Raw genomic sequence first — 14,989 nt, forward strand, 5'->3', positions numbered from 1 at the left:
TGAGTCAGAGAAGGAAAAGGGGACCATGGCAATGAGTGTGGGGCATCATGATTAGGGTCCAGACTCCTTGTCATGCCTCCAGAGGACTCTCTGGCCTATTTGGGGACCTCTGGCATTTGAGGGGCACCATAAGGGGGACCCCCAAGTATGAGCCCAGGATTCTGATCCCCCCACACCTGAGGGAAAACTAGTGCAGGAGTCACGTGACTTCCTCCAAGGCCAGCTTCCTGCCCTGAGACCCAGGAGCCCACTGAAGGTCCTGGGGTGGGTGAATTACAGGATGTGTGTGGAAGCCCCGGAAGTGAAGGCAATATTTGAGTACATGGGCATGTGTGCTTCTGGGATAGTCACCCTCTCAAAGGGATTTGTGTTCAGAAAAAGTGAAGCATTTCCACGGGCTCTGTCATAGCTCCTGAAGAAGTAGGGTTTCCTAATATTGCTGATCCACACAGAGTAAGTGAGGGAGCATGGATCTGAGCTTCTGTCTGGCTTGGCCCCTGAGCAGTGACCCCTCCCTCCCTTGACATCAGGGGAAGCATGTTCAGAAAGATGGGGTAGGCTCTCTGAGCATTAGACTGTCTCCTTCCCAAGCCACAGAATCAGAGCATCCCTGGGTGGAGGGACCTGAGAACTTTTGTTCAGCCCTGTCCCTTGTACCCCAACCCTGGGCCCACCCATCATCTCCCAGGGAGAGCTTGGTATGGATAGGGCTCCTCCTCTGTGCTGTGTGGGTTAGTACTGGTCACAAGCTGTTATTGGTCCACCATGAGATCAGGTACAGAAAGAGAGAGGGAGCAACTTGACATTGTCCAAAGATCCAAGAGTATAATGAGAGTCAACAAGCGTGGCTCAGAGATTAGTGTAGGAATGTGTTCTGATGGCACAGCTGCAGTGGCAGTATAAAATAATGACTCAGAAGGATGTTTGGCAAGTGAATCAACCACCTGCTTCCTTCATTGAGAACAGAGCTCCAGGTGTGGCTCTGCAGGCTGAGAACCCAGCATATTGTCCATGAGGTGTAGGTTTGATCCCTGGCCTTGCTCAATGGGTTAAGGATTCAGCGTTATTGCAAGCTGCAGAGCTGGCTTGGATCCAGTGTTGCTGTGGTGAGCTGTAGACTGCATCTGCAGCTCTGATTCAACCCCTAGCCCAGGAACTTCCACAGGCTACAGGTGCAGCTATAAAAAGAAAAAAAAAAAGAAAATGAGAGAATGTCTTGTTAAAGACAAATAACAAAGTTAGCAAAGCTAAACATTGGGCTTAGTGAAGAAGAAAAAGGGTGATTCACATAAAAAGTACATTGAATCATTGTCTTTTCAAAAATTATTTTTTAAAACTGAAGTAGATTTGATTTACCCTTGTGTTAATTTCTGCTTTACAGAAAATGGGTTCATACATACACACACACACACATATAGATACATATTCATTTTTAATATTATTTTCCATCACGGTTTATCTCAGGATATTGAATATACTTCCCTGTGTTATAAAGCAGGACCTTGTTGTTTATCTGTTCTTCCGTTCTTCTTTTTTTTTTTTTTTCCTTTTTTAGGACTGAACCCAGGGCATATGGAAGTTTCCAGGCTAGGGGGTCCTAACCACAGCCACAGCCACTCGGGATCCAAGCCGCATCTGTGTCCTACATCACAGCTCAAGGCAACACCTGATCCTTAACCCACTGAGTGAGGCCAGGGATGGAACCCACATCCTCATGGATACTGGTTGGATTTGTTTCTTCAGCGCCTCAACAGAAATTCCTTGTGTATCCATTCTGTATGTAATAAGTTTGCCTCTACTCAGCCCGAATTCCCAGTCCACCCCTGCCCCACCCCCTCACCCCCTTGGCAACCACAAGTATGTTCTCAATGTCTGTGAGTATGCTTCCGTTTTGTAGATAGGTTCATTTGTGCCATAGTTTAGGTTCCACATGTCAATGATATGATATAGTATTTGTCTTTCTCTTTCTGACTTTCTTCACTTCGTATGATATATCTAGTCGCAACCATATTGCTTGCAAATGGCATTATTTCATTCGTTTTTATGGCTGAGTAGTATTGCATTGCATATACATATGTACCACATCTTCTGTTCATCTGTCAGTGGACATTTAGGTTGTTTCTATGTCCTCGCTATTGTAAATAGCGCTTCTGTGAGCCTAGGGGTGCGTATATTGTTTTGAATTGTTTTGTGTGGGTATATGCCCAGGAGTGGGATTGCTGAATCATAGGCTAATTCTATTTTCAGTTTTCTGATGAACTTCCATATTGTTTTCCACAGCAACTGCAGCTTATATTCCCACCAACAATGTAGGAAGGTTCCCTTTTCTCCACACCCTCTTCAGCATTAGGTATCTGTAGACTTTTTAATGATGGCCATTTGGACCTGTGTGAGGGTGGTCCCTCATTGCAGGTTTGATTTGCCTGTCTCTAATAATTAGCGATCCTCAACATCTTTTTATAAATCCTTGTCTTTTACTACATGATAGTGTGGGAGCTAACTGTCAACACCTGTTGTTGCATACACAGTAAAAATGCCATTAATGGGAAGGTCCTATAAAATGTTTAAACTATGGAACAGACTCCTGGTGCTTTGGCAAGAAAGTTTGTTCCTAGACTTTTAAACATGTCCATTGGACAAGCCGATTATCTTATTTATATCTTCAGTATTTTTAATGACTTTAATACTTCCATTCTGGTAAAGAAGGTACTATGTTTTTACTGTTTTTTTCAATTTAAATTAGCCATTCTATGAATATATGTCTGATTAATCTTCCTGAAACTTTATTTTAAAAATCATGTCATTGCCCTTCTCGAAAGTCTCAAATATTTTTAAAGAAAAAAGTTCAAGCTTCTCCAGGTGAAAATTAAGGCCCTCTACAGCTTGGCACTGTTTCCTGTCTTCTGCTCACTCTTTTGAAAAAATAATAATAGTGTTTGTTTAAGGTATATGGTGATATCTTACTGGGGATACACTTTGCATTTTCCTCACTATTAATGATTTTGAGCACTTTTTTGTGTTTACCTCCCATTCATATATTTGTCTTTGCAAAATATTCCAGCCTATTTTGTCAAGCTATGCACAATCGATACATTTTTCCAAAGTAGCACAATGACTGATTAGGCAAAGTTAATGCATCTAAATCATTTATCTTTTACATTAATTCTTATTTTTGTATATAGTAGCCATTCTCATAGACCAGAACCCCTGGAGCAAGAGTTGAATTTGCATACAGGGTAAAAAAAATTAAAACTTAAAAATTACAATTCTATGATATCTAAAGAAGTATGAAAAATATTGCAGTGTTTAAATCAGTAAGATACACTGAAACGTCAGGAAGTTTGGCAATTTTGTTTTTTATTTATTTATTTTTTGCTATTTCTTGGGCCGCTCCCACGGCATATGGAGGTTCCCAGGCTAGGGGTCGAATTGGAGCTGTAGCCACCAGCCTACACCAGAGCCACAGCAACATGGGATCCGAGCCGCGTCTCTAACCTACACCACAGCTCACGGCAACGCTGGATCGTTAACCCACTGAGCAAGGGCAGGGACCGAACCCGCAACCTCATGGTTCCTAGTCGGATTCGTTAACCACTGCGCCATGACAGGAACTCCAGTTTGGCAATTTTAAATTGTGTTGTTTTTCTATTACAGACTTGTAGAATTTCTTTCTATATTTTAGATACCGAAAACGAAAAATACATTCCTTGTCCTATTTTTTAAAAGTTTACAGAAAAGCTTGTACACCTCCTACTCTAGGGACTGGTGGTCACATGGCTCCAAGGCCCCCTGGTCATAATCCTGTGTCCCTCAGTGTCTGAGACTCACAAGTGGGGGTGGGGGGGGGAAACCACTGGTCTAGAGAAGGGTGTTCAGTCCAAATGCTCACCTCCTGCTTCTCTGACCTCTGTTACCTCCTCCTCTCTCTTCTTTTGCTCAGGTCATTATCTTCCCAGCCATTTGTGCTACTGAACAACACTTGGGTCCCTTTGCCTGCAGCAGTAAAGCCAACCTCCTGACACCAGGTGGTGGTGAAGGAAAGTGCAGAGTTTAACGGGAGGTGCCAGATAAGGGGTCCAGGGCAGCTTATGCTCTAAAAGACCAAACTCCTTGATGGGTTTCAGGAAAGCTTTTTTAAAGGCAAACTGAAGGAGGACTTGCGTGATCAGCTTGAGCACAGTTCTCTGACTGGTTGATGGTGAAGTCACAGGTGGGGAAACAGGGGTTAACAGCATTAACCAGTCAGTCTGAGGACTATGGGCTCACGGTCACTATGTAGTTAACTTCTGTTTCATGGGAACTTTAATATCTGTAACAGAACTCTGAAATATGCATCACATACTGTTACCTATGTACTTCAGGAAGGAACCAAAGATTCTGTGACTGCCATATGACAGATTTCCTCTTTAAATTGTTGCCAATCCTCCTGGCCCAACTGATATTTTTGTCACTACATGTTCGCATCCTTGCAATAATTAATTCTTGAGCCAGGCTTTTGTGACTTGAGAGAGAGCTAGGAGACTATTTTCTGCAAACAAGAGGCAGGCAGTGGACGTGGTGGAAGAGGTCTGTCCCAGAAACACCTGATAGCATCCTGCTCAGTCTCTCTGCCACCCCAGCTCACTGTATTCCAAGTCTAACACGTGGGGCTGCTTGTCAGGCAGGTCTCGACCATGTCTAGAATATGCTTCGATGGGGATACCATCCATTGCTGAAAGTTATCAACAAACAAAGTCTAATAAGAATAGAAAAGAGTTGTAATTGAGCCAAACTGAGTACAACAGCCCAGAAGACAGACTCTCCTAAGGCTGTGGTTTTCATCACAGTCAGAACAGAGAACATCTAATAAGTCAGGGATCCCCTGAATGCAGGTTTTAAGAAACCAGATCAGCACGTAACATGGTGAGACAGTATGGCCTTGGCTCCTGCTGAAGGAGTCTTGTCCCTGAAGGAGAACCAGCATTGGTGTCCCAGGAAGGGGGGCATTTTGTCTCTATTTGTAGTGTCCAGAGTCTTTATTTCTGGTCAATGAGTCCTTTGCTTTAATGATTAAAGCAGGTGTACAATATACATTTGATAGGTCACAAACAGGCTGGTAGCCTAAAGTTTGAGTTCCTTTATGTGTAAGCCAGAAGGACCTGCCCACACCTCAAAATGGGAGCATTTCTTTTCTCACCAAGTTCACAGATTAGAATGGAAAAGGGATGGTGGGGAAACTCAGGCAAACCTCTTACTTTAGATAAACCTGACCTCTCCCTGCTCACCTCTGCACCTGCCCTCCTCTGGGTGGGGCTGTGTCCCCTCAGATGGCAGCTCCCTCTAGTGGTGGCTGCAGGGAGGAGAGGCCAGACTCCTGTCCCTTCAGGTTGCTGTGAAGGACTCCGTGGCCCTGAGGGGGTCCTGGGTTCCCAGAGCTCCGAGCTTTGGTCCTGGGCTCCCACCCACAGGCCCTGGTGCAATGCTGGGCTGGAGAGCACAGGGCTCAAATACACAGCTTTGGCATTGTTATCTGGGTGCCCACTCCTCGCCTTTGGAGTTTAGAGAAGGCACTGGATTTCCTGAACCTTAAATTTCTCATCAAAAAATGGAGTTATCTCTAGGACCCACTACTCCAGATATGCTCCCGAACTGAGAATTCTTCAGCTTCAGTCAGGTGACATGGTGCCTCTACTCTGTAGGACATAACACCTCACTGGGGTCTGAAAGTACCTTGTAATAAAACATATTGGTATTTCTGCAAGTGTAGTTTTGAACATTCCCACTAAGTCAATTAAACAAAGACCATTAATTTTCTCATATTTGTTTAGGTCAAAATTTGTCACAAAACAATTTTTTTTAAAAAATTCATTTTCAGTTTTGAGAGACTTGAAGTTCTGGGATTGTAGATAAGGACCCTCCTACCCTGTTTCTCCATAGATAATGGCAAAACCTAGAAGAGGCAACAAATGTTCATGGTGCGAGGTTTGAGATAATACCAGTCTCCTGACAAGGCCAAGGGTGACGGGTGGGGAGCATCATTCTGGAGCAGCTGTGTCGTTACCCAAGCGTCTGAGCCAATGCTTCAAACTCTGCTGATCCTGAGCCTGAGCTACCACAGGTCCCTGAGCCTCTTCCAAGCATCTGACTGAATCCATCTCCAGAGTCGATTTTTCTCTGATGATTCCTCAGCAAAGACCACTGGCATTCCTGTGACCTCAACCTGCCTGAACATCACAACTACCATGTCCACCTGGTTGATATACTCGGACCATGAGTTTGTGGACTGCTGCCTCCAGCGGATGCAGCTGTTCTCCACTTGTGTGGCCTTCTCCCTGGTGGCTGACATGGGCATTGGGCGGGGGGCGGTAGGTAACTGGACCCTGTCCATCTGGTGCTTCTGTTTTGCTGTGACTCTCATCATCCTTATACTCCAGTTTTGTGAGTTCCCGTCCCGTTTCCCTTTCTTCTGGTACAAATTTTCCGTCACCTATGCCTGTTATGCTGCTCTCCTCTGTCTCTCTGCCTCCATCACCTATTCCATCACCTATGTCCAGTTCCTGCCTTATGGGCCTTACCGAGACCGGGCCATCACTGCCACTGCATTCTCCTGCATCGCGTATGTGCTTTATGCCATGGAAGTAGCAGAAATCTGGGACTTGTATAAGCTCAATAGTGTCACCTGCTATGTGCTCACTGTGCCAGGCCTGCTGAAGATGCTGGAGACCTTCACGGCCTGTGTCATCTTCGCCTTCATCAGCAACACCTCCCTGTACCAGGACCAGCCGGCCCTGAGGTGGTGCGTGGCCGTGTACACCATCTGTTTCCTCCATGCCACCGTGGTCCTTGTGCTGAACCTGGGGGACTGTGAATACAGGCTGCCCATCCCCTTCCCCATTTTCCAGCTGGGGCTCACCCTGCTCTCCGTCCTCCTCTACGCCAGCGCACTGGTCCTCTGGCCTCTCTACCAGTTTGATGAGAAGGTGGGTGGCCAGCCCCAGCGGTCCAGCGATGTTAGCTGCAAAGATGAGCTCACCTACTCCGTGTGCGCCTGGGACCAACGACTGGCTGTGACAGTCCTGACAGCCATCAACCTGCTGATTTATGTGGGTGACCTGGTGTACTGGTCCTGTCTGTTTTCTGTAGGGACTGAGGATCATCAATGGGCTCCTGAGTCACTCTTCTCACCAGAGGTATCTCTACAGAGTTCTGACGTCCCTTGACGTCTTCTTCCTGGCTCTCCTCACTCCCTTCTCACATCCTTCCTCACTCATCTCACTCTCTTTTATATCTCCTTCCCTTCTTTGGCTCCGACTCCCTTCCTCTTTTCTTTGCTTACCCGAACTCTGCTTTGCCTCTTTCTCTTTCCATTCTCATATTTTCTACATTTTTCTTCCTTTTGGTCCTTTTCTGCTCATTCTGAGACTCTCTTGTATCCTGAGTCCCTCTTCCCAGTTTTCCTCCTCTGATCAATGTGGACCCTGACACTTCTTCCTCCTCGCCCACCCCCACCCCACAAGGTGCTGAACTCACATCACACAGCCCTCTGTGCAGCTCTTCCTACCCTGGGCTTCGGGAGGGGGCTTGTTGCCAAAGTCTGCTTGTTGCCCTGGCTGTGCCTTAGTTGGTGTATGTCTTGGGGTGTGTTGGGGGTGGTAGCTAGACATTGGGCCCCCTTTCTCTCATAAGAGGGGGGTATACAGTGTGGATTACCTTTAAGTTAAAAAAAAAATTCAGGAGGTCAACAATTTCCAAATGGGAATCTTGAAGCAGGGTCATTGGAAACATGGGCCCCACCTGGTGCTCAGCCCCACCTGATCCTGGCTCCAGAATTATTCTAGGTTTACTAAACACCACCAATTAGGGCCATCTTGAGGGAAGTTGGGGTGATGTCCATCTTAACTACTCTCTAGGGAGTCAAAAAAAGGAGCTGACAATGAACCCCAAGATTTTGAAGACTACTGTCTAGTTTTCAGGGGCAGTGATGTGGTCTTCCTGCCTCATTGTGAAATACATCATGTCCTGCCTTTTCAGGGAGAAGAAAATGCCCATTGCCAGCCTTAAAGCTGTTAGCCTGCTTGGTTTTTTGTTTTTTTGTTTTTTTTTTTTCCTGGCCAGGAAGTTGACTCTATTCTTAAAGAGGAAGCTTCTTTTCAAATTTCTTGGTCAGGTGGGTTGGGTGTGTGGGAATTGCTGCTGCCACAGTGAATGGAATTTCATGGCCTGACTGTGTGGTGCACACACAGGTGTGTTTCTGTGTGCCAGTTGCTTTCTGCTGCTGCTTCCTGATTCTTGGGGATGTAGGCATGGTGGGATCTAGGTCAATATATGTCATTTTTTAAGATTCCCCAGAGCTTGGGTTACCATCAACCCCTGGTGTCGGTCATAGAGAAAAGCCTTGTCCCTTCTCCCACATTCATAATGTGCCTTTTCGTCTCAATACAAAGATGAGAAAAAACAAAGGACCCCCACCAAACCAAAATCTAAATATTCTAACTGCCCCCAAATTGTCCAGAGCTCAGATGAGTCCTGGCCAATTTCTTTCCTCACCCAAAACAGTTTCTAGGAGCCCCTCCCACTGGCTCCCCAACCCCACCTTAGCTTGAGCCTAGAGGTGAGGCCCAGCCTATGAAACAAGATGTTGCCTCCCCCAGTGCCCCACATCCAGTCCCCTAGCTCTTCAAATACCCTGAATTCTCCTGGATGTGTCTCTTTAAAGATGTATACCCGAGTGAATGCTCAGTGTGTGGGTGTGTGTGTGAGAGAGAGAGAGAGAGAGAGAGAGAGAGACCCTGTGCTCCACTGCTTTGAGACCAGTATCCCTTTGCAATAACTAGTGGCTGTGGAGGCACCACAAGCCTTCTTCCTTTCCTATTCACAACACAAAACCCCAGAACCCAGTATCCTAGTGTCAGCAGGGCAGGGCAGAGGGGCCAGACCAGTAGGCTGTGGGGGAGGGAAGGGGAAGGACCCTCATGGTTGCCTCTCAATCTTGTCCTGGGAGGAAGCCTGAGTCTCTTACCCAGGGGCAGGCGCTATGGATGGGGACGGCTCACAGGGATTGTCCCCCTGGCAAGAAAATCTTAAGAATCAGTGAAATAAAATTCGTATTTGAAGGCAAGACAAAAAAACTTAAACATAAAAATTTTCTCTGCACTGTGCACCTCCTCCCTCCCCTCTAGTGTGAGTGGTGCATCTGCGTTACATGTTAACCAGACCTCCCCAAGGGCAAAAATGTCTGATCCGCAATAAGGATGGATTTTTTTTATGAGGTACGACCTCACACCAGTCAGAATGGCCACCACTAATAAGTCCACAAATAACAAATGCTGGAGAGATTGTGGAGAAAAGGGAACCCTCTTGCACTGTTGGTGGAAATGTAGGCTGGTACAACCACTATGGAGAACAGTAGGGAGGTGCCTCAGAAAACTAAATATAGAACTACCACATGACCCAGAAATCCTACTCTTGGGTATACATCCAGGCAAAACTTTCCTTGAAAAAGACACATGCACCCGTGTGTTCATTGCAGAACTATTCACAATAGCTGAGACATGGAAACAAACTAAATATCCATCAGCAGATGAATGGATTAAGATGTGGTATATATACACAATGGAATACTACTCAGCCATAAAAGAACAAAATAGTGCCATTTGTAGCAAAATGGATGGAACTAGAGACTCTCATACTAAGTGAAGTAAGTCAGAAGGAGAAGGACAAATACCATATGATATCCACTCATATCTGGAATCTAATTTACGGCATAAATGAACATTCACAGAAAAGAAAATCATGGACATGGAGAACAGACTTGTGGTTGCCAAGGGGGAGGGAGAGGGAGTGGGATGGACTGGGAATCTGGGGTTAATAGATGCAAACTCTTCCCTCTAGAATGGATAAGCAATGAGTATGGCACTGGGAACTATATCTAGTCACTTATGATGGAGCATGATAATGTGAGAAAAAAGAGTGTATACATCTATGTGTGATGGGTCAACTTGCTGTACAGTAGAAAATTGACAGAACACTGTAAACCAGCTATAATGAACAAAATAAAAATCACTATTAAAAAATAAAAATAACTAAAATTTAAAAAAGATGATTAATTTTTTTAGCTGTGCTGAAGTTCCAGGCCAGAGCTGAATCTGTGCCACAGCAGTGAAAATACTGGATCCTTTAACGGATAGGCCACGAGGGCACTCCAAGATGAATTTTTCTTCTAGTGCCACTCATGTAGTTCCTTAAAAGATAATACTACTTACCTGTGATCTGATTAATGTATTCTGCATATTTTACAAGATTCTTGTTTCTTGCCTTAAAATAATGATGACCAGGTGACTTGAAATGGTTGACCTGATGTATGGTTCTGTAAGGTCCATGGTGGTAACAGTGGGACTCTAGGTGTGGGAAGGAACAACAAAAGGGAACCACGTCCTGGAGCCTGACGGACCCGTGAGACAGGTGCTCCAGAGGCTTTTGGCGGCGGGTCACAGGACCAGGTGAGTAATACACCTGAGAGCCTATGGATGGAATCCTCACCTGATCCGGCATGAGCCTCCCTAGTGCCCTGGACAAGAGGCTAATAAAATGCTTCCCACACCCTGGTTGAAATAGAGCCTGAAAGGTAGGGGATGGTGAAACAGGAACGTTGCCCACCACCCAGACCTACAAGAATCAAGCCATTAGCCTCTGCAGTCACTGACTACAATCCACCCTGGATGGAATTCAAGGCTAAAATCAGGATGAGACACTTTGTGCTCTGGCAAAACTGGTAGAACGGGCCCTCAGATCCTTAGATATTTTCAGGAGAAATTTGTAGGAACCCAGTGTCATGCATCTTCCCATACTTAGAAAAGCACTAGAACTCTTAACTAAGATGTCTGTTCCTTTGAAGAGCCGTGACATTGCCAGGATGTGTGCCTGGTTTATGTATCCCTTCCCCAAAATCACATACACACTGGCCTCCCCCCTTTCCTCTTCAGAGCAAATCTCAGAGCTTTATAACTGGGGAGACAATCTTTCAGAAAAACTGTCTCCCCAGTTATAATCCTCAGCTTGGCTCAAATAAAACTTCCCACTTCTTCGATAATTGATTAGGTTTTCATCAACACAAGCAAGTGTGCATTGACCTCCACAAGTTTGTGAGCAGAAACCTCAAATTCCTACATTTTCCTGAAGCAAAATGAACAGAACCTGGAATCTCACTTTCCAGGAGGATGGCGATGCCTCTGTGCTTTAGTAGAAGAATTGCCCTGGGAGTTCCCACTGTGGCTCAGCTGGTTAAGAACCCATCTAGCATCCATAGGCAAGCAGTTTTGATCCATGGCCTCACTCAATGGGTTAAGGATCTGGCATTGGTATAAGCTATGGTGTAAGTCACAGACATGGCTCATACCTGGTGTTCCTGTGGCTGAGGATTAGGCCAGCAGCTACAGTTCCAAATCAACCCCAAGCCTGGGAACCTCCATACGCCACAAGGGCAGACCTAAAAAAGACAAAATAAATAAATAAATAAGAAAAGAAAAAAAAATTCCCCAGGAATGGGCTGACCTGAGCCTCACTGTCCAAGTCTCATGGTTCAGGAGGGCAGCTGCTCCATCCCTCCTATCTGGTGGGGGTTGAGGGTCATTTGTCACAATTCCAAGGCAAGGTCCATTCCCCTCACCCTGGAGCTCAAAAGAGTGTTAAGCCCTTTGTTTAGTCCCATCTGGTTTCTGAGATGACAGCTGATTTTTGCCCCCATTGCCTGTAGACTATGCAAGAGGAGCTGTGTCACACTTAGCCCTCCACACTTAGCCCTTAGCCCACGCAAGATGTGCCTGGCCAACTGTAGCCCGCACAAGAGGCACCGGTCTCCTGTAGCCAGAGAAAGTGGCCGCTTGCCACCCATAGCCTGTGCTAGAGACACCCTGGCCTCTGTGAGAGGCACATCTATGGCAGTCCACCACTCCTCCTCTCACCCTCCCCAACAATGGCCTCTTGCTTCTCCTATGGGCCCAAACCTCCTTCTGGTTCTCTTGGCTGTGGCACTCTGCTCCCCAGCCCATGAACACTGCACCCTAGCCCCTCAGGCTGGTTCCACATGGCCAACCCTTAGTCCTACCCCTGGAATGGACATCCAGAGCCTGAGTCTCAGTGCACAGCACCTGCCCAAGTGTCTCATGCTGTGGTGTCTGGGGCATTGGTGCAAATGGTCTGTGTGGCTCTCACCTCCTTTACCCTCCTCAGTACAGCTGCTGTGCTTTTATTAGCCCTTAGAGGTCCTTCCATCTCAGCCAATATCCCTGGTGTTTAGGTGGCTTCCCAGGTTATGGGTTGCTTTCCTCTTTCTCAGCTCCCGCTCAGGAGTGCTAGTTCCATCCTGATTCCTTTTATCTCTCACTCTTTTTTCTCCCTTTTGTTCTACCCAGTTATGTGGAGGGTTTCTTGCCTTTTTTGGAGGTTTAAGGTCTTCCGGTGTTCAGTAGATGTTCTGTGTGAATCGTTCTACATGTAGATGTGCTTTTTTTTTTTTTTTTTGATGTGTTTGTGGGAGAAAGTGAGCAAGACCTCTTACTCCTCTGCTATCTTGATCCTTCTATCAATTTTTATTTTCTTAAAAGGTAATATATTAATGTTGCTGATTATCCTTTGTCATCAAAGTGTGGTTTCCCCGGTTCTTCACATGGTGAGTGATTTTCAGTTGTAGTGTGGGCATACTGGTTGTGCTGTCAGGAGACTCTTGATTCTTTTTAAATCTTCCATTTCAGCAGGTGATCACTTGTTTAGGTTCAGGGTGTAGGTTCTAGTTTTCTTTTGTGACTTTAGTTCCAATGATAGTTTATTTTTTTATTTTTTTATTTTTATTTTTTTGTCTTTTTGCTATTTCTTGGGCCGCTTTGCAGCATATGGAGGTTCCCAGGCTAGGGGTCTCATTGGAGCTGTAGCTGCCGGCCTACACCAGAGCCACAGCAACGCAGGATCTGAGCCATGTCTGTGACCTATACCACAGCTCACGGCAACACAGGATCGTTAACCCACTGAGCAAGGGCAGGGACCGAACCCGCAACCTCATGGTTCCTAGTTGGATTTGTTAACCACTGCGCCACGACAGGAACTCCCCAATGATAGTTTAGATCTCAGAGCCCTAATCAAGCTGTCCTGGCCTGTCTCATTCTTCTCTGCTGTGGGGCCCCCACTTCATCCCTGCTGTTTCCAAGGATGTCTGGTGTCACACTGTAACTATCTATGATGCGGAGCTGAAGCCACTGACCTGAGTGGAGGGCAGGGCTTGGATGTTGATATGGCTGTGGGCAGATCAGACCACCTGCCTGACTGTGGGGTCTGAGTGAAGCTAACTTATCAGCAGTTACCAGTGTGGGAGGAAACCCAGGGCCTGGACCCCTTGCTTGTGTCTGGCAATGCTCAGGGCCACTAAGACCATTGGCTGCTCTGCTAACAGACAGCGAGACAAAGCCACAGATATACTCTAAAAATGCCCTCGCTGTCCCATTGGTTCTAGGAAGCCATTGGTGGTTCCACTTCTGTGTATTTGGCTCTGGACCATGATCTGTGCCTTTGCCCCAGCTGAGTGGCTAGAGCTGGCTGAGGCCCTGGAGCTGTGGGGCCATGAGCGCAGCTCTCTGGACCTTGGGACTTGGTGTCCTTCTCCTTGCTGTCGGCACTCCCAATGGTAGGGTCCTCCTTCTTTTGTCCTTGGAGCCTCTGGAGGCAGTGGCTCCATAGATGCTGAAGTGTGAGGATCCCCTATTGTGACCAGCTGTTTGCCTGGGTCTTGCTCAGCAAAAAGGGGGATGGGACAGCCTAGGGCTGGTGGGCACATGGACTCCAAAGTCCAAACCCTGGAGATGCTTGTCCATACACTAAGTGAACAGGCTCAATTCCAGGGGGAGCTCAGATCCCTCAGTCCCACTGCTTGGAGTTCAGGGTGCAGGGCTGGTTCAGGGCAGAGAGGGATTGAGGGGCACAGCTACTGTCTGGTCCCAGTGACCCAGATTGACAGGGGTGCTGATGGATCTTGCAAAGGGGCTGCCCCCTCTCCTGCTCCACGGCAGGGCAGGGGGGTGGGTGGGGCATTGAGAAAGCTGGCAGTGCCTGGCCACAGAGCAAGCATGGAGCTTGTTCATGGGCCATGGAAAAGAGGCACAGTCCCAGAGATATCACCCAGGCTGGGAACAGGGGGATGCTGGGTCCAGAAGCCAAGAGGGTAAGTCATGGGCCCAAAGCTGTAGAGAGGAGGTTCTTCCAGAGGGGATGGAATAGAGAAGCTAGAGGTGAGTGAATCTCAGGAGGCTGCAGTGGTGTGGGAGTTGTTTTGAGGGTGGAGTGTGTGAATATTGAGTGTGGACAGGTATGTGGGTGAGAAAGTGTGAGCAACTGTGTGCACACATGTGAGTGTGTGTCAGGGCTGGAGCGGGGAGTGGAATGCAAGAGTAGGCCTAGAAGCTGATGGAAGAACATATCACTGGGCAGGCTAATCCAGGGTCCAGCATGGAAGTGACTATGAGCTGGGCAGAAGGGGTGTATCAGGTAGGGGTGGGAATCTGGGCAGTGATGCCAGAGGGTGTGAAGGGCAGAGGGACTGGTTCTGAAGAGAACGGTGATGTGGGCTAGATGGGGGGTGGCTTCTTTGAGTTAAAATGGCAGACATTGTGCTTGTTTATGTCGAAAGGAAGGGTAGGGGGTGAGGGGGCCTTAGAGTAGGGGTGGCAGTGATTAATGAAGGCCCTGGGCAGGTGAGAGGAATGTGCCTTCCTCAGTACTGGGAAGGGGTCTTCTTTCTCCTCCCCACGAGGTCAGAACAGGCCCTGAAGGTGGTCTGGGGTGGCCCCTGGCTAGGTCCCCACGGAGGCTGTTTTATTTCCTCTGCACAAACCCAGAAGGGGGTCTTGAGGATGTAGGGTCCAGGGGCTGTGATGAGGTGGGGATGCCCAGGGCTCTGTGGGAAAGACCAGGATGCAGAAGCCTAGAAGGGATGTGGTTGGGGGGAGGCATCCTTGGTCCTGGTGGG

The 14,989-nt window shown here is 47.2% G+C and overlaps 3 protein-coding genes across 7 annotated transcripts in view; all 3 read left to right on the top strand.

Annotated features, from left to right (window-relative positions):
- Positions 1–14,989, top strand: part of LOC146401622 (uncharacterized) — a 33,691-nt gene that overhangs the window by 11,329 nt on the left and 7,373 nt on the right. Inside the window, exon 1 of one of the 5 annotated variants that reach the window (XR_014809218.1) lies at positions 12,499–12,581. The exons of 2 other annotated variants lie outside the window; for them this stretch is intronic. The gene's annotated coding sequence lies outside the window, so the exon portion shown is untranslated. Of the gene's footprint in view, positions 1–12,498; positions 12,647–13,242; positions 13,652–14,989 lie in introns of those variants that run through there. 2 more of the 5 variants (XM_084966970.1, XM_084966971.1) reach the window with 2 other exon arrangements.
- The window catches only part of LOC100737631 (myeloid-associated differentiation marker-like), a 60,157-nt gene that overhangs the window by 6,663 nt on the left and 38,505 nt on the right, over positions 1–14,989 (top strand). The gene's annotated exons all lie outside the window — the stretch shown is intronic.
- LOC100736871 (myeloid-associated differentiation marker-like) lies at positions 5,977–10,076 on the top strand. Its single transcript, XM_021098955.2, has one exon. The coding sequence runs from the start codon at positions 6,222–6,224 to the stop codon at positions 7,197–7,199; it is 978 nt and encodes a 325-aa protein (XP_020954614.1). The 5' UTR covers positions 5,977–6,221; the 3' UTR covers positions 7,200–10,076.

This window comes from Sus scrofa, chromosome 7, assembly GCF_054392235.1.
Source record: "Sus scrofa isolate SSC_HxYL_T2T_F1_AM1 chromosome 7, Sscrofa_HxYL_maternal_Yorkshire_Landrace_v2.0, whole genome shotgun sequence".
In the NCBI taxonomy this organism is placed as follows: Eukaryota; Metazoa; Chordata; class Mammalia; order Artiodactyla; family Suidae; genus Sus; species Sus scrofa.

What these genes read in the sequence shown, in the direction of transcription:
- LOC100736871 (XM_021098955.2), top strand. Translation starts at nt 6,222, where the DNA reads ATGTCCACCTGGTTGATATACTCGGACCATGAGTTTGTGGACTGCTGC.